This window comes from Lagopus muta, chromosome 1, assembly GCF_023343835.1.
Source record: "Lagopus muta isolate bLagMut1 chromosome 1, bLagMut1 primary, whole genome shotgun sequence".
In the NCBI taxonomy this organism is placed as follows: Eukaryota; Metazoa; Chordata; class Aves; order Galliformes; family Phasianidae; genus Lagopus; species Lagopus muta.
In genome coordinates, this window is record NC_064433.1 from 194,611,057 (window position 1) to 194,633,466 (window position 22,410).

At 43.8% G+C, this 22,410-nt stretch overlaps 3 protein-coding genes across 3 annotated transcripts in view; 1 reads left to right on the forward strand and 2 right to left on the reverse strand.

Annotated features, from left to right (window-relative positions):
• Positions 1–3,123, forward strand: part of LOC125686010 (ferroxidase HEPHL1-like) — a 35,475-nt gene extending 32,352 nt beyond the window's left edge. Inside the window, exon 6 of the mRNA XM_048929612.1 lies at positions 3,017–3,123. The gene's annotated coding sequence lies outside the window, so the exon portion shown is untranslated. The remainder of the gene's footprint in view (positions 1–3,016) is intronic.
• A 334-nt stretch (positions 3,124–3,457) lies between these two features.
• On the reverse strand, positions 3,458–9,905 carry LOC125685994 (tubulin alpha-3 chain-like). The gene is made up of 4 exons (XM_048929596.1): positions 6,874–9,905; positions 6,217–6,365; positions 4,658–5,338; positions 3,458–3,759 (listed from the first exon to the last, which is right to left on the reverse strand). The coding sequence occupies exons 1-4, from the start codon at positions 6,992–6,994 to the stop codon at positions 3,463–3,465; spliced, it is 1,248 nt and encodes a 415-aa protein (XP_048785553.1). The 5' UTR covers positions 6,995–9,905; the 3' UTR covers positions 3,458–3,462.
• A 1,354-nt stretch (positions 9,906–11,259) lies between these two features.
• LOC125686004 (Hermansky-Pudlak syndrome 3 protein-like) lies at positions 11,260–21,753 on the reverse strand. Its single transcript, XM_048929606.1, has 7 exons — positions 21,253–21,753; positions 20,559–21,042; positions 17,013–17,098; positions 15,422–15,611; positions 15,117–15,198; positions 13,825–14,044; positions 11,260–13,074 (listed from the first exon to the last, which is right to left on the reverse strand). The coding sequence occupies exons 1-6, from the start codon at positions 21,620–21,622 to the stop codon at positions 14,027–14,029; spliced, it is 1,230 nt and encodes a 409-aa protein (XP_048785563.1). The 5' UTR covers positions 21,623–21,753; the 3' UTR covers positions 11,260–13,074; positions 13,825–14,026.
• Between the last annotated feature and the right edge of the window lie 657 nt (positions 21,754–22,410).

Here is a 22,410-nt window from a genome sequence, read left to right on the forward strand (position 1 = left end):
CTAACTTGATATGCGCATTGCTCTCCCCTGTCTGCACTATGCTGGACCAGGTCCAGTTTCAGGATTAGAACATCCAACTCTGTTGTTATCGCTATGTGCCTAGCGCAAAACGCAACTTCGGCAGGAATGAAGTTATCAGTGTGTAAAATCAAGGAGCGTTCAAAGTCTAATACTGTCAAAGTCTGGTTTATGACCAGGTATTTCAAACAGAACATGACTAGCTTATTCCTGCAGCGCACAAGAAGATCTCCATGTACAGGACAACATGAAATACACAGCGGAGGATCTGAAAGTGCCATTTCCACTATCGACATCTGCTCTTTTAAGGTTTCGGTGTACGACTCCTCCATCTTGTGACCCACCATCCGGACACAAACACGAGAACTGCCTGCAGACATGCATCGCCAGTTCACATAAGCTCTTAGGAAAGTTGCTTTGCTTTTCTCTTCAATCGTCACCAAATAGTCTCCTTAAGGGAAAGCAGAAGGACTGTTAAGTCGTTAAAGAACACACGACAGCGTTTGAGCTGCTTACCTGCGAACCCAATAAAATACATTACAAAATGTACCTTAAATTCTCAGCTCTCACATAGCGTTCCAGAGTACAGCCTTTACCGGGTTTTCTTCAATGAGAGATCTCGAGCGCAAATTAATTCGCTAGGTAAACGTACTTCACGTACTGTTAAAGGAAAACACACGGCTCCAGAGCTCCGACGCTACTTCGACGTGGGCCCACTGTAAGAGCAGCGCCCTTCTCAGAGGAGACGCCGCGGCCAGGCAGCAGCTCCGGGCTCCGCGCTCACAGAGGCCACCCGCCCGGCACTGACCTGCACGGCTGTGCGCCATGCGCAGCACGGGGCCCAGGGTGGCGAAGGAGCCCAAGGGCTCGCAGCGGCCCTCGCGGCGTACGGCGAACACCTCCACCCCGCAGCTGGCCGCCGCGCTGGCCGCCGCGCGGCCGCGGCAGAACTGCGCCGGCTCCTGCTTGCAGGGCACTACTCTCTGCGACCCGAACGGGTGCAAGTTGTAAAGCCGCACCGCGGCCGCCGAACACCGGCACCGCTCGGAGGTTTCCTGCGGCGGCGCCCCGCCTCGCCACCTTCCGCCTCCGCGCGCCCTTCCGCAGCGCGCGGCGCTCCTCGGGGGCGGGGCGCAGGACGCCGAGCGCAGCTCCGTGCCCCGGGAGGCCCCGCCCGCCCCCTGGACACGCCTCCGCGCCGTCACGCGCCGCTTTGTACGGGTTGCGTTATCGGGTTGCGGCGTCGGTGCTTTCAGGCGTGCTCTTGCATCGCAGCGTGTTGTGCCGTAAGCGGCGCCAGCTCCTCGCGCTGCGGATTTCGCGAGCGGGAGGCAAACCCGGAACGGAGCGCTGAAGGGAGGCAGGCGGCGCGAGGAGCGGCGCCGTGGGAGCGGGAAGTGCCGCTGTGCGGTGAGGACGGCGAGTGCTGTTTCTGAGCGGCTCTCCAGCTGCCCAGCTGCCAAGCTGGCCGGCGTCGCTCCGAGCCAGATGTAGAAGCCGGCGTTTACCTTTGTTGAACTGCATGCCGTTGATGATTGTCCAATGCTCCCGTAGATCCAGGACCCCCCCCAAGGCTGTCATCCCCAGTGTTAACAGCACCTTCCTCCTGTCAATCAGCGCGCTTCTAAGGATGGATTCAATTAATACAAAGATGAAGTAATAATGCTGTCAGTGATGCTGATTCTTCATCCATCCTGAGGCTTGAGCAATGTAACTAAGGAGCCTGTTCGAGGTAGAATTCAGTGTGTGATTTTCGAAAGCCACGATAGTGCTCAAATGGCAGGCTACTCACGAGAGAGCCCTTCCTTGCTTATTAGGTGCAGGTAAGTGCTCAACTGTTAAACTTAAGATGGACCTAGACAGCACTGGTTACTGGTTTATTGCTAGAATCCTCAGCTCCTCCTGTACCTGTACGAGAGACGACAGCAGCAGAAGACTCAGTTTGTAGTTACGAACAGGACCAGTGTTTGGGCTGGCACTATCTGAATTCAAGGAACCAGTAGCTCTGTACTTTGTAATACTGTTGTTTCCTGCTCTGAAGATTGTTTTGAAGCTGCTTCTGATGTTGTGATGATGTGCATCCCTTTCAACAGCAAGTATAATTTAGAATTCAGTTGCAGGCTTTCAGTAATACTTTCTCGAGTATTCAAAGTCATCCATCTCTTTCTTTTTTCCTACTAGCGTACAAAGAAGTTCCATGTTAAGAAAGTAAAATGTAAAAGCTTAGAAATTGTTACAGGCATGAGACAGAAGTTCATCCTTTGGTAAAAATAGCACGTACATCACTATATGCTTTTTTGGTATTTTTTAAATTACAAAAGCAGAATACTCAGCAAATAAATCAGATCTGGTGCATTAGCTTTAATTTAGATTTTAAAATGTCTGCTGCAGAATACTATTCTAGTTAGTAGAGAGTTAACTGTTACATTAAAAGCACGTAGATATATTCTCCTTCTCTTTATCCAGAGATATCCCTATTAACTTTAACCAGAAATACTAGCTGAAACAGTGTAGCTAGATTGGACTAAAACTGAAGGCTTTTGGGATGTGTACTGTTACTATCAGACAGTGTAAAATTACAGCACTACAAAGCAGGTTTTGTAGAGGTTGCCTCAAATGACATTCCACCTAGAAAAAAAAAAAGAACACACAATCTGTGAAGAGAAGCATCTGCTACTTAACACCAGTCAGTTGCATCCAGTCCTTTTCACTGAAAACCATATGGCTTTTCTGAAAAACCAAACCCAACCCACCCAACCAGCCAGAAACAAAAAAAACACACCACAAAATAACTGCCCGCAAATAGAAGTTGTATTTTCTGCCAACAGTAAGAACAGGTAAAAAAAAAAGACCAATTTTTATTAATTCATCAAAGCTTACAGTGTCCACAGAGTTGTGCATTAAAGGACACATAAGTATTTCATAGGTCAGTGTAGGAATTCAAAACATGACTATTGTAAAGCAGGTCATCTGACATTTTATTTTCCTTCTATCTAAGGTGGAACTGAGTGTAAGGGGGCACGCTGGTTGGAAAATTTTACCTTTTGTCTGCTGAGTCTCCCCATTTTTTTTTTTTTAATTTTATTTTTTTTAAGTAGCAAGTTTGGTGCTTTTAGCAAATATTCTAGTTCAGACCAAAAGTGTAATGGCACTTACCCTTACTACAGTTAGATAAATTGATAAATAGATAAATAGATAAATACAGCGTTACAGACACGTACACAAGTTTGTAATTTAATCTTTACGTTGTGCAAGACTAGATGCTACCAAAAACTGTAATTTCAAACGGTTCTTACGCAGCAACTGTGTGTGTAAACAGTAACAAAGAAAAAAATGAACAGTACAACATTTAAAACTGCATCTGAAAACAAGCAAGCAAGCGAACAGGATTCTGCAATTCATTTGTTGCTGTTACAGAACACACTTTCTATTACTTCCGCATTTTCAGTATTCATCCTCTTCTTCAGCCTCTGCTTCTACAGAGTCTATCCCAACTTCTTCATAATCTTTTTCAAGGGCAGCCAGATCTTCCCGGGCTTCGGAAAATTCTCCTTCCTCCATTCCTTCCCCAACGTACCAATGTACAAAGGCACGTTTGGCATACATCAAATCGAATTTATGGTCGAGACGAGCCCATGCTTCAGCAATGGCAGTGGTATTACTCAGCATACATACAGCTCTCTGCACCTTTGCAAGGTCGCCACCTGGCACCACAGTTGGAGGCTGGTAGTTAATGCCCACCTTCAAGAAAACAAGTGAGAACGTCTTTAATTACTGGGAAGCACTGAAGACTTATTTCTGTTAACAACAACAGTAGCCACAACTGTGAACAATTAAATAAAATTATTTTGCGCTTCATCAAAATATTTAACTAAATCCTAAATTCAGGATCTGGTCAAACTGGTCCAGCGTTAGCTACATTGGCCTAGAGGTTATTTGTCCAACAGATCATAAGAGCCTACTGGACTCTACAAAGAACGTAAGAATCTAGGTCTTTGCAAGTCCTGAATGCATGGACAGTAGCTGGAAGGATGGACCTCTTGTCCGGAAGGTGACACTGCCAGTCAACTGAGAACAAGCAGAAGTAGCTGAACAACCTGATATTCATCTAGTAAAAAGGCGACTTACAGGAGCCTATGTTTAAATGAATCACAACGAAAAAAATAGGTTTGCTCTAGTGATAGCAGTCAGGCTCCACATGTCCGGAAACTGATAGCGTCTACCACTTCAAGGTATCTCAAAACCATTGTTGGGAAATTACTGCACTGAATTCAATAACTTCATGTAGTGTTTCTACATTTGCTTGGGGCTTGCCTATATTCCTTCTGTACAAAGCTCCCGAGATTTTTGAAGACTTGCAGTAAAACCTGGCATTGCTTTTCAGTACAACCTGTTTGTAAATTATTTTCAGACACTCAGTACTGCCTGTTCCTACAAAAACCGTGACTGCTATTCTGTAACTTGTTTTAGAATTTTCATCTGAGTTAAAGTATCAGGGAATTATATTTAAGAATATAATCTGAAATGTAAGCAGTTCAGTAACAGGAACGTTACAGTACAGTACAACGACCGCTACCTCCAAATATCACGTAATTCCTACTATTTCCAAGATCAAGCACTTCAGAAGTTATCAAAGTACCTTGAATCCAGTTGGGCACCAATCCACAAACTGAATGGTACGTTTAGTCTTGATAGTAGCGATAGCTGCGTTGACATCTTTAGGGACAACATCACCTCTGTATAACATACAGCAGGCCATGTATTTACCATGACGTGGGTCACATTTTACCATCTGGTTGGCTGGTTCAAAGCAAGCATTGGTAATTTCAGCCACGGATAACTGCTCATGGTAGGCTTTTTCAGCAGAGATGATAGGGGCATATGTTACCAAGGGGAAATGGATTCGTGGGTACGGAACAAGGTTAGTTTGAAATTCTGTCAGATCTACATTAAGGGCTCCATCAAAACGTAGTGAAGCTGTGATGGATGAAACAATTTGCGCAATTAGTCGATTTAAATTGGTATAAGTGGGACGTTCTATGTCCAGGTTGCGACGACATATATCATAAGTGGCTTCATTATCTACCATGAATGCGCAGTCTGAATGCTCCAGTGTTGTATGAGTAGTTAAAACTGAATTGTAAGGTTCCACTACAGCAGTAGAAACCTGTGGTGCTGGATAAATTGCAAATTCTAGTTTAGATTTTTTGCCATAGTCAACAGAGAGCCTTTCCATGAGCAGAGATGTAAACCCTGAACCAGTGCCTCCTCCAAAACTGTGAAAGATAAGGAAACCTTGCAGCCCAGTGCACAGATCAGCCTATAATAGGATGGAAAAAAGCAAGAGAGAAAAAACATACATTTATTATTACCTTTTCCAAAATCATCAACATTAAAATAAACACTCAAAAGCAATTATTTCCTCATCATTTGTTTTAAAAGGTAACTTTTTTCTTGCATATCTTTTACTTAAAACCACCACAGCACACCTTGTTCTGAATATGAGTATCTTCTCATTTGAATGTAGCATTTTCCTTTATGCATTTTTTATCCTACTAAAAGCAAGAGCAGTTGTGCACCACTGCGAAAGGTTATTAGAAATTACAGCAGGCTTGCAGCTTTTAAACTACTATTGTACTCTGTATGGCAGCAAGTATCAATTTGGTTTGGAAAAAAAGTATTTTTACAACTTCAGAAAGGCAATCACTACTTCACTTTGATTCACATCATGCTAAGTGAATTTCTTACATTACACCAGGTTATGGAAACCTAGAAAGACATGTGAAATTACTGAACGTCCAACCAAAATCTGAGTTTCAGGGTACTGGAAATATTTTGAATGACACATAATGGTGCGATTCAGGTTAAAAATAACAAACAAGTGCTTACAGTCTAAAGGTTTTATAACGCACTTCTGAGGTATCCTTAAAATATCTTCAAATAATGATGTTCCACATCACAAGAACTTTCAAGTTTTACTGACTGAATTTTTATTTAACTCAAGAGGGGGGAGGCATGGGACCAAGTTCCCGGTTTTTTGTTTTTCATAATCTATGCATAAAATTCTTAAAAACAAACAACTCCCTCCCCCCCCAGAAAAAAAAAACAACACAAGTGTCATAACAAATTGTAACTACAGGTAGCTCTAGAGCTGTATCTTACTTATTTTAAAGATTGATCTGCAGCACGAATTCTTACCACTTTGCGCGTGCGGTCTAACACTAGATCAACAATCTCTTTTCCAACGGTGTAATGGCCTCTGGCATAATTATTAGCTGCATCTTCTTTCCCAGTAATGAGCTGCTCAGGGTGGAACAACTGCCTATATGTGCCTGTACGTACTTCATCTACAAGTGAAAAAATACATATTCCAACATAAAATTTATCTGCTGAGTTCTGCATGTGGTGCCTAGGGATGACATACTACGTAAAAGGAAACGTCAAAAACCTACAGACAGCTTCCATGAACAAACGCAGCAAGAAGTTGGTACAACTTCAGTGTCTTTCTTTAGGGGAAAACATCGGATGCTCACAAAGCAGTATTTGCATCCTGGAACATGGAGGCAACTCAAGAGAACTACACTGCAGGCACAGGCATTCTGGATAGCAATTAAATGAAGCTGTGGATGTAGTGCAGTGACTTGGAAAGATTATCCAAAATCTGCAAAGAAGTTTAATGTTTTCCAAACATTACCCATAGACCATCATTTCATCTCTTTCAAATAACACGAACCAAAAATGTCAAAACATCATCCAGCTATACACCTTTCAGAACCCCTAGTGTTTTGAAAACGCACAAAAGTCTGAAAGGAAAGGAGTAGTTTTACATTGAAGATGTGCATCTTGCGTACGTACCGACTACCGTTGGCTCCAGGTCCACAAACACTGCTCTGGGAACATGTTTACCAGCTCCCGTCTCACTGAAGAAAGTGTTAAATGAATCATCTCCGCCTCCAATAGTTTTGTCACTGGGCATGTGACCATCAGGCTGGATCCCGTGTTCAAGACAATACAATTCCCAGCATGCATTGCCAATCTGAACACCAGCCTGACCAACATGGATGGATATGCATTCACGCTGCAAACAAAAAAAAGGACAATGATAACGTGAGATCTGGGGCTATCCGTCACTTAGATTTCACTCTCAAAATAACTTGCTATCTGTGGGTTATACCGTAGTGATCTTTCCCTGCTGCATTATTACCTCGGCTGCTTGAGTGACAATTAAAATGACCCAACAGTCTGCTGCTAGCATGAATCTACTCACTGCTGCTGATCTACGCTGTCAGGAAAGGAAGGCAAGAGACAGGCGTGGCTGAACCAGGACCTGCTGGTCAAATGGAAGAGCAAGAAGAAAACGTACAGGCAGTGCAAACAGGTACCATGGGAAGACTACAAAGAAGCTGCAAGTCTGTGCAGGGAGGGGGTCAGGAAAGCCAAGGCCCAGCTTGGCCTAACTTTGGCAAGGGATACCAAGAAGAACAAGAAAGGCTTCTACAGGTACCTCATCCAGAAAAGGAAAGTCCAGGAATGCATACCATGCCTAGTAAGTGACACAGGCGATCTGGTAACAACAGACAAGGAGAAGGCTGAGGTACTTAACAACTGCTTTGCTTCAATCTTCTCTGATAACTGCTCGCCAAACAGCCCTCAAATGTTTGGTTTAGCAGGAGGGAACTGGGGAAGCAACGTCCCTCCCACTGTAAGCAAAGATGACGTTTTTGACCACCTGAGGAACCTGAACATCTGCCAGTTTATGAGTCCCGATGAAATGCATCCCAGAGTCCTTAGGGAATTAGCTGATGTGGTCACCAAGCCACTCTCCATGACATCTGCAAAGTCCTGGCAATCAGTCTCTGGTGACTGGAAAAAGTCAACAGCACACCCACTTCTAAGAAGGATAATATGATGACCCTCAAAACTACCAACCCATCAGTCTCACCTCTGTGAGCTAAGGCACATGGAAGGCAGGGAGAACCAGCACGGCTTCACCAAGGCCAAATCCTGCTTGACCAACCTAGCAGTCTTTTATGGCAGTGTCACTGCATCAACGGACAACAGAAGAGCCACATGTATTTCCAATTTGGAGAGAAGGATGTTGTGGGGTATTGTGTCAGAGTCCTTCAATCACAGTCCTTAAATATATGGAAATATATGAAAATATATATGAAATATATGGATTTGATGAGTGGACTGTTCAATGGATGAACAACTGGCTGCAGAATCGAGTCCAGAGAGCAGTGGCCAATGGCTCAGTGTCTGGATGAAGATCGGTGACAAGCAGCGTCCCCCAGGGATCAGTGCTGGGACTGGTACTCTTTGATACCACCTTCATCAGCAACATCAAAAGTGGGGTCAAGTGCACCCTCAGCAAGTTTGCTAATGACACCAAGCTGTGGGCTGCAGTTGACACACCAGAGGAACAGGATGCCATCCAGAGGGACCTAAGCAGGCTTGAGCAGTGGGTACAGGCGAACGTCACAAAGTAAAACACATTTAGGTTGGATAGAAGGAAACAGTTTTTTACAGCAAGGGTGGCAAAGCACTGGAACAGGCTGCCTAGAGTTGTGGTTGATGCCTCATTCCTGGAGACTTACAAGGCAAGGTGGGATCAAGCCCTGGGCAATCTAATCTAGCTGTGCTTTTCCCTAATCATTGCCGGGGAGTTTGACCAGATGACCAACTGTAAAGATTCTAGGATTTAACGTTGAGAATGTTGGAGGATCTTAGATACCACGTGGTCACGCAGGATGAATGCAGTATCATCATTCCTTACCACAGAGCACGTATATCCTGTGTATAATATTCCGTTTAGTCTCTTTTTCACCTTTCTTTGGTTTTAGAAGCCTTCTTTATATAATAACCCTCTATTTCCTTGATCTGTTGACAATAATGTACTGAGTAATGTTGCAAGAATTTTTTCTGCACAAGACCTCTAAGTATGTTTTCCTTTACAATAAGCACATAACTAGTGCCAGGCAATCCACTCATATTTGGGTTCCTCTACTAAATCATCTGGGTGAGGAAGCATGGCACTTACGTTTAAATCACTCAAAACCCCAATTTTGTTTTACATCTGAGACTGAAACTCTTATTCTAGCTTATTATTATATACTATACATATATTATATACTATTACTGTGTATTTAGCTGATCTAGGAAAACACAGAGGTAGAGAGCGTCTTTAAAGCTTCATCAAAACTCTCATCTTCAACTACATGTTTGAATTCTCACCCTCGTGGTTCTGTCACTAGCCTTTTGCCAGTGAGGCTCACTCTGCATTTATCTGCACTTCTATTGGGTTGGCAATGAGCTTCCAACGCTTTCACACCACCCCAGGCTCTCGTTCCCCAGCGCGCAGCCCCGCGCAGTCTGGGGCGGGAGCAGAGGCGCAGACACCGCCGCACAGCCGCGCCCCTTCACGGCACGGTGGCACGCCATTGGCCGCCGGACACACGCCTCTCCTCTGCTTGGCTGCGTGCAGCCCCCAATCGTTTTAGGCACCACAAGAAATGCCGCCGCCGATGCGGTAGGCGTTCTTGTCCCTCAACCGTCGTCCTTCGCACTGCAAAGCCGGTTTCGTTGCTTTTCCACCTGTTTTGTCTCATTTACCACCAGACAACTTCTACACGTCACCTCCCTCGAACTCTCAGCTCTCTTGTTAATTTCTCCACTCCCACACACGGCCTTACGCCACCGCAGGGCCGCAAGCGGCAGCGCTCCGCGAGCTCCGCCGCAGCACAGGTCACTCTCGACTCCCCAAACCCGCCGCGGCAAAAGCCATCCCAGGTTCCCTTCCTCTCCCCAACCCGAGTTCCCACTCCCACCATGGCGCCTCGTTAGGCTCAGGAGCCTCGACTGCACGGCACTCCACCGCAACACGTCCGCAGCCGAAGAGACTCAACGGCCGTCAGGTAACGGTCCGGAAAGCCCTTGCGAGCTGCTTTCCCATTGGCTGTCACCCGGGCCAGAGGCGAACGGCGGCCACCGATTCGCCAGTGCGCTCTTCTCCTCACGTGGGGTGCTAACTGCCGCTAACTGAGTTAACTGAAGGAATCCAAAATATGTGGCTTAACAAGCTAATGCACTTTATGGAGCTAGTTTCTTAGCCTCGAGGAAAACGTGCTGTGATGCTTTGAGTTTGTTAGACAAAGAATTAACAAGACATGGGCAGTGGAATAATGTGCCCTGGTAGCTGGTTACAGTCCTGGAAGTCTGACAAAAAAGCAGGAAAGCAGAGGTACAACCAAATGAATTGTCAGGTTTTTGCATAGTTTATGTAAAACAAACTTTCAGGTTTAGATGTAAGCTGGAGAAACAATTCCTGACTACGAATGAGAGATTTAACTTTGTTTCCTTTTTCAAGCTAAAATTCCATTGGCAAGGGACCCATTTCAACGGCTAGCCAAGCTACATCACTGCTTGTTTTAAAAAATAATGTATATTTTGCAGAGTGGCTGAGTTAAAAAATGATTATGAAACTAACCACCAGTATTGTTTTCTCTTAACTAGATGATGGTTCAGTGTTCCAAAGCCAAATAAAAAACTTAACTGAGTTAGTGGCAAGTTGTACAGTGACTTGAGCTTCTGAGTTTCTCGGTGGTGCTTTTTTTTAATGATTATTTTTTGCTTTTCACAAGGTATAAGCAGGCTTTGGATATTGTTCTTTCTTGGAGTGTGGCATGGTCTGCAAGTGAGGTTCTGCAGTCATGAACTTTAGCATCTTTAATTCCAAAGACAAAGCTATTAGCCACCTTTGTCCCCTGCATTAAAAGCTTCTGAATTATCGTTTTGAGTATAGCAGTGATTCAGTTATTACACTGACTACAAACTTCACAAAAAAGTCTTTGTATCAAATTATTCTGATAGGGTGATTTAAAGAGGCCTGTACAGTTCTGCTAATGCTGCCTGTTAATTATGGAGAAAATAATGGCAGAAAATGACAATGTTAATTTATTGAACATTATAAGGTGAGTCAAGGGTTAGTGTAAATTTTTTTTTTCCCCAGTTTTAATTATTTACTAACTATACCTGTTAATCTGAAACATGCAGGTTTTATCTTATTCAGTATCTTATCTTCTTGAATGTAATAAAACTTAGATGCTAAACCAAATTTTCAGGTTGGTGTAGTCTCATGCTTTTTACACTTACAGTTGTCTGCAACTGAAAGTCAAAGAACCTGCTGATTCTCTAGTAAGTGTACAGAGCAAAACTAAGACTGTTCAGCTGACCTCGAGAGTACTTTAAAGTTACCCAGAGAATATTTGTGTGCATGCCAAACTTCAGTGTTTGTACTTGCTGGGTAAAGTATATTTTGTCACTGTAGATTGTAATTACTAACTCTTCCTGCTTCCAAACAACTTCAAATAATAATAAATAAATAAAAAAAAAGTGGTTAGTTGTAACATTATGACTGAGAGTTCAAATGCTATTAACTTTTAAATAGCTGTAAGTTACTTTGACCTGGACCTCCTTTTTACCATTTTTTTGCTGAACAATGACCAGGACCTCAATTAACTCTCACATGCAGATCATAGCTTCTCCTTACCAGCAAACAGTAGCAGGTTGCTAATTGTTTATCTCCAGGATTAAAGCTGAACAACCCTTACTAGCTTCCTGCCAAAATCCTCCTTTATAAAGATATAAGAAAATACATGTCTCTGGACTAATACAGATTACAGGTACCACACTGAATGCTAAGTAATTCGGTTCTGTTTACACTTGTAGCTAAAGGATGGATCTGAACTAAAGGCAAACAGCAGCCACCCTCTCTTCAGAAGGCTGTCACTGTGAGTTTTGTCTTGTACTTTTACTACTTTTCTCTGTCTCAAAATATAGCGCGTGGCATGATGGTGGCCATGCACACAAGGAAGAGAGAGTTTTCCTAACCCGTGTAGGTACAGCTACTTCATCTTTACTTGCCAAGATAGCATCACTACTGTTTGTTTTAAAAACAGTATCACGTTACAGATTGTTCTTCAGTAACCAAAATACAGATTCTCTTAGCTCCATTCTGCAGGTACTTCTTCCAGCAGCAACCTGGCACTTGATTACATACTCCATTAAAAATTACAGAACTAGAAGCTGGACATTTGTTAATGATAGCTAGAATGGAATGAACAAAGTTGGGTTATTTTAGATTGCTCCAAAGATCTCTTTTTTATTTTCTCAAGAGTTTACAAAAAAAAACAGAAAAGCATGACAAGTTTTTATTTTTGCATGAAGATTTCAAGTAAGAGAAAAACTCCGTTTACTAAGCCTGAAGAATACAGAACTGAACAAATGCATTCTGCCACGCTGTAGGCACTATGTGTAAAAACCTGGTCAAAACATCAGTGCAATTGGGACTAGAAGATCAAAGCAGTGCTATTACTTTTATCTCTCACTAATGGTAAAGCAGAATGGCAATCATTTAGTGTATGAGCAATCTCACAAATCACATTTGAGACCTAAAATAGCAAGCAAAGGAGTCACTGCTAATCACCTTAATGAGCTAAGGTGCAAACCCAGTTTCAATGAATACATTGAGCCAGCTGATCACAACATAAGGAAAATGAATTCTGCTTCCTAGCTCTTGCTTTATCTGTAGCACTGTCTTTATCTGTAGCACTGCAGAGGCCTTCAGCCAAGAATTTTTTCCATCAAGCTACTCGCAAGCATAATTGTCCATCATCTACAACCTTTCCTAGCTGTTAGTTCTGGAACAAGTCCTTGTAGTGCCAGTGTTTGAAAATGGCACTTCGACTGAAGGTAGGAGTCCAGTTTCTTCTTGATGTTATCAAAAGAATCCACTCCCATATAGTCAGCTTGGCCTTGTTCCCACCGAGCCTTGCGTTCTTCTGAAGATATGGTTGGTAATACTGGTGGTGGTGGTGCCGATACCGACATATGGGACACTGCCTCTGTAACCTCTGCCTAAAATAAAAGGCAGACTAAAAAATACAGACAGATTTTGCATACTTTAAGCAAGCAACAGGCCACATAAGAGGGCAACCAAGTAGATGTTCTCATGCATAGCACCAAGCATCACCAACAAGCAGGGACTGTGCAGCTTTCCTAGCAAAATAAAACAGAGTAACAAATCATTCAAGGAAAGAGGTGGGGGAGGGAGGGTCAGGGGTTTAGTTCCTCATACCTCTCTACAAAAGCCACAAGAGAAAGCCAGAGTATAGATCAAGCCTGATAGCTGCAAACAGCTCATTAGAAAAAGTGCACAAGAGATAGAGCACATCTCCAAAGTTCTGTAACTTTAGGCTGAGAAGGATTAAAAACTTGAATCAGTCACTGTACTAATCTGAGACTCAAGTTTGCAGTCATACTACTGAATTCTGTTTAACAACTAGAATAAGAAGCATTATTTTGGTTTTGCAAGTATCAACATTTATTACTGCAAGTCTATTTAAGTAGCCTATTCCCTAATTATTGCAGGCCTACCTAGGTAGGTTGTACCATGCAAGACTGCAAGTGTATGTATACTGCATGCTCAACTGGGGGTTCTCATGTTTGAATAGCTGCAGCACATTAAGGATGAGTTTACTGAAGTTACTACACTGTCATTTCTGGTGCATCATTCTGCACTTAATTTTAAGCATAGCAATCAACTATGCTCAAGACCACTTAATATTCTTCTAATCTGCATTATTCCTTATTCCAGAAATGAAAGAAGAAAAAAAACCAAGAATCTCTGTATCTCACTAACTAATCCACACCCACGCTTTCAGTTGCACAGGAGGGGAAACAAGTGAGATCACACAAAGTCTATTCTGTTTGCATAGGTAGTTTCCACAGGAATATTAAGATACATACCAGGTTTGCACTTGTGGTATTTTCTTCATCAACTTCTTTCTGTTCTAGTAAGGGTAAAATATTAACTGTATAGGTGTCCCACCACATGTTGAGGAATTCTGGGTGAACAATTTTAGGGTCATTGATATTGCCTTCTACACTTTTTGTTCTGGAGTCATACGTATAGTTCCATGGCTTTGTGCTTCCCAGAAAATGCACCGCTTCAGTACTTGAACCAAACCTGTTGGAAAGAGAAAGTCAGAGCCCATAATTTGGAAGTATCTAGAAAACAAGTGCTTTGACTATCAGACAAGAAAAATTAACCTGTGTTTTTGTAAGTATCCAGAAAATAGAAACAGGAATATATTTAGGAGACTAAACACTAAAGGTAGGATTGTCAATGCCTACTGGGGCTGAAAGCATCACTACTTAAAACGCAAACAATTCTACATTACACAGGTCAGAATACAGCTTAAACCTAATGAACTATTTAAGTACTCACAGCCAACTCTTTAGGTAGTGATGATCACAGCTCAGGAGACAGCAGTCTCAAGCAGCCACTGCAATCAGAGCTAGTTTTAAAAGTGAAAGAAAGTCTACTGCAAAGTCAGTGATCCAGCTAGCTAAGCATTACAAGCATTATATAGTCAATGTATTAGAGAAACCCTAAATCTTTCCATAGAAGGGAACACCAGAAGGGCCTTCTACAAGAAGGCTGCCTCTGCAAAATAAAGCCTTTTATAATCAAGGCATTTCAGAACTTCTGAACTTCAGAACTTCTTCAAAAAAAAAAAAAAAAACAAAAAAAGAAAGAAAGAAAGAAAAAAGAACCAACACACAAACCAACACATTATCAGGTAGGCAGACATGTTCAAATGTTTACACTCCTCTTAAGAAAACTGCCAGTTCAAAGACACCCGAGAAAAGGAACAAAAATAAAAAAGAAGAAAGAGAGAAAAGACCAAAGTTTAAGTTTCAAGACAGGCCGGTTCTGCAAACATCGTCAGCCGCAATATGGGAAATCTCTGCTCCCTCCATTCAGATTTATACAGGAGAGTATGATTTTTGTTCTAAGTGTACATGATTTTACAGGTTTTTAAAATATTCTATTAATCCTCTAGAATCGTAAACAGCAATAACAGATTGCAGCAATACACCTGCAGACCATTACATGAGAATATGCCACAGGCTGATGTAAAATATTAATTTTGGATGTTATTTGTCATAGCGAATAGAAACAAATGGGATTTCAGTATGAAACACAACTGCCATATTGCTGCCCCATTCTTTTAGAAAAAATATGAGATATGCACCTTCACAGTTGTATCAATGCATGGATCTTCATCACGAGCTGCTGCTGCACTGCACCGCACTGTGTAACACTGCAGGCTCTCACTAGAAGGAAAGAAGAAACACTGATGAAGAAAAAAAGTGAAAACTTGAATTAATCCAGCACAAAAACTAGACAGAATCAGCTCTGTGATGCAGACAGATGGGTATTCTGCACTAAAACATTAATCCACCCAGAATGACCGAAGAGGCTGCGAAGGACTCATAAATGAGCCAAAGAGGAAAATATATTAAAAAAAAAAAAAAAAAAAAAAAAAAAGAAAGTTACCTTGTAATGACATGCAGGAACTGTGGAGTAAGAACTGCCTGCTCTGACCTCTCCGAGCACTGGTAAGTAGAAATCAGTTCTACTAACTTCCCAACAGAGTAGAGATATCCAACATGAGGCAAAGAAAAAAAGCAGAAGAGACTCAGTAGTTCTCTCTTCTCAGTTTCCTCATTTGCTGTCATAGAACTCCCTAGACATAACAATAAAAAAGGCATCTCATATACTTCATAAATCAAAACCATTCTGTTTCTTTGTGACCTGATGCCAAAACTACACTCTCAGACGTGCCCAAATTCCAGACCAGTTTTATTAGTAGCTATTGAAAAGAATATGAACAACAGCATATCAGCAGGTAACAATCAATTTGTTATCTCATCGGAAGTAATTTACAACAGAAGCATGGATGTACTCACAAGTGAAGAATTTCCATAGATCGAATAGCACATGGAAACTGGGAAAAAAGAAACTGGGAAAAAGAGGGGAGATCTAGATGAGATATAAAGAAGTTTTTACAGTAAGGTTGGTGAGGTACTGACACAGGCTGGCCAGAGAGGTGCCCTGTCCCTGCAGACGTGCAAGGTAAGGCTGGATGGGGCTGTAAGCACCTGATCGACCTGTGGGCATCTCCATTCACTGCAGGGGAGTTGGACCAAATGACTTTTAAGTGTCCCTTCCAACTCAAGCAATTCTGTGATTCTATAATTCCAGGCAGAGTCATTAGAACTAAATGTCCATGAATGGAACGAGCAGCCTGATCATTCTTAGTAGGCAAAGCCTGCGTTCAGATTCTACAGACTTTCTTGTTGAAGTCTATAAATCACAAGGGAAAAGTTAGCTGGAATTGAATAACAAGCATCAACTCTTGGAAAGGGTAGATAACTGCAGGACAAGGGGAAATGGTTTGAAGTTGAGGGAGGAAAAATGTAGGGTTGGATGTCAGGGGGAAATTCTTTACTGTGAGAGTGGTGAGGTGCTGGAGAAGCTGCCCAGACAGACTGCGAATGCCCCATCCATCCCTGGAGGTGCTCAAGGCCAGGTTGGATGGGGCCCTGGGCAGCCTGGTCTGGTATGAAATGGGGAGGTTGGTGGCCCTGCACGTGGCAGGGGGGTTGGAGATTCGTGATCCTTGAGGTCCCTTCTGACCCTGACCATTCTGTGAAGTAGCTTCTTCATTTCAGACACCTGCAGCTTAAATATGGCTTTGCTACCAGAAAACTAGAAACTGGGTGAGCAGGAAAGACGATCTGATATAAAGCATTTTTCCATGGTTATGTTGAGGCTTGAGTGAGTGCATCTTAGTGAAGCCTAAAATTAGTTTTCGCTCCCTTCTATTTTAAAGCTTGAAATAAAGATAACCTGTACCTTAATATTAAGATGTACTTCTCTGATGTCTGCTATTAACTCTGAGAGGCATCCTAATATCATACAATAACACTGAGGATAACTTTATTTATGCGACATAAAAAGTGTCTCTTTCGTGATACAAAATCAGTAACTGAGAACCACTGAGAGTTGTCTTTGAATAGACTTCCTCCTTCAGTGTTGCTAACTGGTATTTTAACTCATACTGCTCCCCCACATGTGCGCTTACCTGCCTGGTAAACAGGGAGGAACTGAACAGGGTGCAGCTTCGTCTCTTCACAAAAGCCAAAAGGGGACTGGTCTGGTGTAAAATGCCTGGAGGGAAAAAACACAACATGGGAAGTCAGTAAGAAGCTATCATCTACTCCAAGCAAGTAAACAGCAACAGCTGTAACACCCAGAGTTGATGTTTTTATACTCAACTATCCTTCATTCCTATTGCTAATACAGTTATCTTAGCAAGGCCAAGAAACACGTAGCACAGCTAGAGGCAACTACCTCAAGTTTTTGCAACCAAAAATCCTTTCTTTGCTCCTCCACAAGTCATGCATTCAGTGCTGGGATCTGATGAATGTCACGGAGTTATCTCTAGATCTGTGTCCATGACAGGAGGAGACAGGCCCACAGGCCCAGAAAAGAGGAGGGGAGTGTCAATGGTTTTGGGCCGTTTCAGCCCAATTCTGCGACTAATGGGGCTGGGGACCCAGAGACCCACACCTTAAGAAAGGGAAAAGGGGGAAGGGCAGGGAGACGGGCCTACAAATGAACAGTGGCAACGATCTGAGGAGGAAGGTTAACTTACTACATTTGATATTGGAATGCAAGATAACACAATATAATACAATGTATAATTAGAACCGAGGCTAAGAAATCAAATAAAATGAGACAGAGAGAGTGTCCAAAACCAAAGGCCTTATTGAAATTGAATTGAAAGCGAAATGGCTGGGGAGCAAGCCACACACGACGCCAGGCAGCAAAAAAAACGAGACCAGTTCCGTGACCTGCAAGGAGTTTTATCTCCCCCTCTGAATGCAAAGTCCTCTGGGGTATGCAATTCTTCTCTTCTGAGAATCGGGTACCTGGAAAATTGGCAGTCCACAGAAATGGGGCATTAACTCCTTAATTCCCAGTGCTTTTCATGATGTTATGATGTGGAGTACCGATAACAAATATGGTAAAGCCGTGACAGTGCTGAACACACACTAAAATGGATCTGAACCATTATTTAACTTTTCTTTTTTCCCCATCCCTTCTTCAACTGAACACAATGTAACATGGCGCAGCCCTCAGTCCTACTTGTCTTTCCTATTGCATCTCATCCTTTTCCTTGCTTTGCTTTGGAATTCACAGCTGGACTGCAATACCAAAGCTTCAACAGTTTTAGATAAAAGTTTAAAGGCTTTGATTACTAACAAAACCAAAGGTGTTGTTTTTTAGGGCTGAAGATACTTAGTAAACTCCCCGTCCCCAGCTGCACAAAGGGAGAACTTTTTTTTGGTAAAAAGTACTTAAGTAACCATCGCTTCAGCTGGAGTTGAACCCCACAGAACAAACAAGCAGAAGGCAGTGCCTTGATCGCTGTCAGGACTGGTGATTATTTCTGACTGTCACATTTTGTAGTAGGCTTGTTGTAAATATTAAGAAAATTGCACACAAGTTACTCCAGAATAAGGTGTGTAAAACTGCTCTGCTAGTTTGGCATGAAAGTATAAGAACTGTGGGTGGCCAAATGCTGGAAAAGGCTGCCCAGTAAGGAGCTACTCAAACTCAGCTGGATCGAGTCCTGGAAAGCCTAGTCCAGCTGATCCTGCCCAAGCAGGGAGATGTTAAGGAGAGGGACTCAGCAAGTCCCTTCCAATCTAAACTATTTTGTCATCCAGTATGCTGAGAAAATACCATCCCTCCTGATACATCACAAGCGAAGCTGTCATGTGTGCCCTTCATGGAATACAAGGATGTACAATGAAAACCGGTATTAAACATCACCAATACTGCAAAATCACCAGTTAAATCGCATTTAACTGTACTAACTCGCCACTTGCACAACATTAAATAAAGCTTAGGATTCGCAAGGCCAAGTAAGGATCTTCATTTGCATCACAGTTATCTTCACAGCAGATCAAAAAAAAAAAAAAAAGCAACAACATAAAAAATACACAGCACACAAACATCCCAGAAGCCAAAACACCAGGATTTTCCTTTCAGCAAGATGTGAGCTCATTCTGGTTACATGGAATTACTAACATAGCAGTTAACCCTTGCAGGGGAAAATGCATTTGTAATACCTGAAAAGGAGATACTGCACTTGAAAGTGCTTTTTGCCTTCTGTAGACAACTCTGTGGACTCAAGTGTGATGGGTATCTTACAAAGCTTACTTTCTTCCCCATGCAGTTCCACTGGCTTCTGACATATGACAAACTCATCTAATTCAAGCTGCAAACTATGAGCTGCAAGGTCTTCATCTTTTATACCTAAACAATGGAAATGTATCAAAGTGTTCAAACAATTCCATTTAGCAATAAGAAAACACTGACACTGATACAATATCGACTAAAAACTTCAACTACAGGAAACTAATTAGCATTGGCTTCCACAAACTATGACGTTTTGAGACGAGCTACACTAGAAAACAAGAACAATCGACTTTTCACATAAACCATACCCTGGGCTGCCTCAGAAATGAAGCCAGCAGGGCAAAGGAGGTGGTTCTCACCCTCTGCTCCCCCAGTCCTTCACAGAGCTACATTCAGCTCCGGGCCCCAGCACAGGAACACAGGCCTGTAGGAGTGGGGACACAGGAGCCCGCAGGGATGCCCAGAGGCTGAGTGCCTCTGCTGCAGGGACAGGCTGACAGCCGGGGTTGCTGGAGAAGGCTCCGGGGAAAAATGATCGTGGCCTTCCAATAGCTAAACAGGGCTTATGAAAAAGATGAAGAGACTTTTTCCATGCGCATGGAGAGACGTGACGTGGTGTAATGGCTTTAAACCGAGACAGAGCAGAGTTACATCGGATATAAGAAAGAAATTCTTCTCTCAGAGGGCAGCGAGGGCCTGGCACTGCTGCCCAGGGCAGCTGTAGGTGCCCTATCCCTGGGGGCAGTCAGGGCCAGGCTGGATGGGTTTGGGCACCTTGTCTATGGGAGGTGCCCCTGCCCACAGCAGGGGTTGGAACTGGACGGACTCCGAGGTCCCTACCAACCCACCCATTTTGTGACTCTATTAAAAGGCAAGCTGCTCAGTATAAGGCAAATCCAAAGCAACCTGTGCTGTAAACAGCCAAATAACAAATAAAAAAATGTTGTCATTTGGTTGAAAAGGTTTTCAGAAAGAAAAAGGTAGCTATGATACAAGGTTGTGTGATCTTCAACACACCTAAGTTCCAGAAAACAAATCCTAATTGCACCCAAAAATGTTTTGAGCTTTTCTATTTGGCTTTAAGTATTGAAAACAACCCAGTGTGAGTTGTCTGCGCTAAAATCCATTGTCCACCAATGAAGAAAACTCCATTTGATATCTTTCCCATCTGAAATTTTATTGACCTCTTTTTTTTTTTTAAGGTGTAGTTTCCATTTCAAGAAGCACAAACCTTTTAAAATTTCTTAAATTATAAATGAAAGATTTTCTAACAGCTTTCTGCTTGGATAACCAAGATGTTATAATCACAATATAATTGAGTATAATCAATAGATATCAAGATGTTATAATCGCAATATAATCAAGAGAGTAAGGCAAAGCAGACAACGATCACAAAAAGAGAATAAGTGGAAGAGCTTACCCTTGGGTTGAGCTCACCAGAAGACACCAGCATTGCTCTCCCCTGTCTGCACTATGCTGGACCAGGTCCAGTTTCAGGATTAGAACATCCAACTCTGTTGTTATCGCTATGTGCCTAGCGCAAAATGCAACTTCGGCAGGAATGAAGTTATCAGTGTGTAAAATCAAGGAGCGTTCAAAGTCTAATACTGTCAAAGTCTGGTTTATGACCAGGTATTTCAAACAGAACATGACTAGCTTATTCCTGCAGCGCACAAGAAGATCTCCATTTACAGGACAACATGAAATACACAGCGGAGGATCTGAAAGTGCCATTTCCACTATCGACATCTGCTCTTTTAAGGTTTCGGTGTACGACTCCTCCATCTTGTGACCCACCATCCGGACACAAACACGAGAACTGCCTGCAGACATGCATCGCCAGTTCACATAAGCTCTTAGGAAAGTTGCTTTGCTTTTCTCTTCAATCGTCACCAAATAGTCTCCTTAAGGGAAAGCAGAAGGACTGTTAAGTCGTTAAAGAACACACGACAGCGTTTGAGCTGCTTACCTGCGAACCCAATAAAATACATTACAAAAAGTATCTTAAATTCTCAGCTCTCACATAGCGTTCCAGAGTACAGCCTTTACCGGGTTTTCTTCAATGAGAGATCTCGAGCGCAAATTAATTCGCTAGGTAAACGTACTTCACGTACTGTTAAAGGAAAACACACGGCTCCAGAGCTCCGACGCTACTTCGACGGGGGCCCACTGTAAGAGCAGCGCTCTTCTCAGAGGAGACGCCGCGGCCAGGCAGCAGCTCCGGGCTCCGCGCTCGCAGAGGCCACCCGCCCGGCACTGACCTGCACGGCTGTGCGCCATGCGCAGCACGGGGCCCAGGGTGGCGAAGGAGCCCAAGGGCTCGCAGCGGCCCTCGCGGCGTACGGCGAACACCTCCACCCCGCAGCTGGCCGCCGCGCTGGCCGCGAACAGCACGTCGCGGCCGCGGCAGAACTGCGCCGGCTCCTGCTTGCAGGGCACTACTCTCTGCGACCCGAACGGGTGCAAGTTGTAAAGCCGCACCATGGCCGCCGAACACCGGCACCGCTCGGAGGTTTCCTGCGGCGGCGCCCCGCCTCGCCACCTTCCGCCTCCGCGCGCCCTTCCGCAGCGCGCGGCGCTCCTCGGGGGCGGGGCGCAGGACGCCGAGCGCAGCTCCGTGCCCCGGGAGGCCCCGCCCGCCCCCTGGACACGCCTCCGCGCCGTCACGCGCCGCTTTGTACGGGTTGCGTTATCGGGTTGCGGCGTCGGTGCTTTCAGGCGTGCTCTTGCATCGCAGCGTGTTGTGCCGTAAGCGGCGCCAGCTCCTCGCGCTGCGGATTTCGCGAGCGGGAGGCAAACCCGGAACGGAGCGCTGAAGGGAGGCAGGCGGCGCGAGGAGCGGCGCCGTGGGAGCGGGAAGTGCCGCTGTGCGGTGAGGACGGCGAGTGCTGTTTCTGAGCGGCTCTCCAGCTGCCCAGCTGCCAAGCTGGACGGCGTCGCTCCGAGCCAGATATAGAAGCCGGCGTTTACCTTTGTTGAACTGCATGCCGTTGATGATTGTCCAATGCTCCCGTAGATCCAGGACCCCCCCCAAGGCTGTCATCCCCAGTGTTAACAGCACCTTCCTCCTGTCAATCAGCGCGCTTCTAAGGATGGATTCAATTAATACAAAGATGAAGTAATAATGCTGTCAGTGATGCTGATTCTTCATCCATCCTGAGGCTTGAGCAATGTAACTAAGGAGCCTGTTCGAGGTAGAATTCAGTGTGTGATTTTCGAAAGCCACGATAGTGCTCAAATGGCAGGCTACTCACGAGAGAGCCCTTCCTTGC

Coding starts and splice junctions, on each gene's coding strand:
- LOC125686004 (XM_048929606.1), bottom strand. CDS start 21,622: ATGGTGCGGCTTTACAACTTGCACCCGTTCGGGTCGCAGAGAGTAGTG. Junction 21,043..21,252: donor CCGTGTGTTTTCCTTTAACA/GTACGTGAAGTA, acceptor CTTTCCCTTAAG/GAGACTATTTGGTGACGATT. Junction 15,612..17,012: donor CCTCCCTGTTTACCAGGCAG/GTAAGCGCACAT, acceptor TGTTATGTCTAG/GGAGTTCTATGACAGCAAAT.
- LOC125685994 (XM_048929596.1), bottom strand. CDS start 6,994: ATGCCCAGTGACAAAACTATTGGAGGCGGAGATGATTCATTTAACACT. Junction 6,366..6,873: donor CCTGGAGCCAACGGTAGTCG/GTACGTACGCAA, acceptor TTTCACTTGTAG/ATGAAGTACGTACAGGCACA. Junction 3,760..4,657: donor GGTGCCCAACTGGATTCAAG/GTACTTTGATAA, acceptor GTTTTCTTGAAG/GTGGGCATTAACTACCAGCC.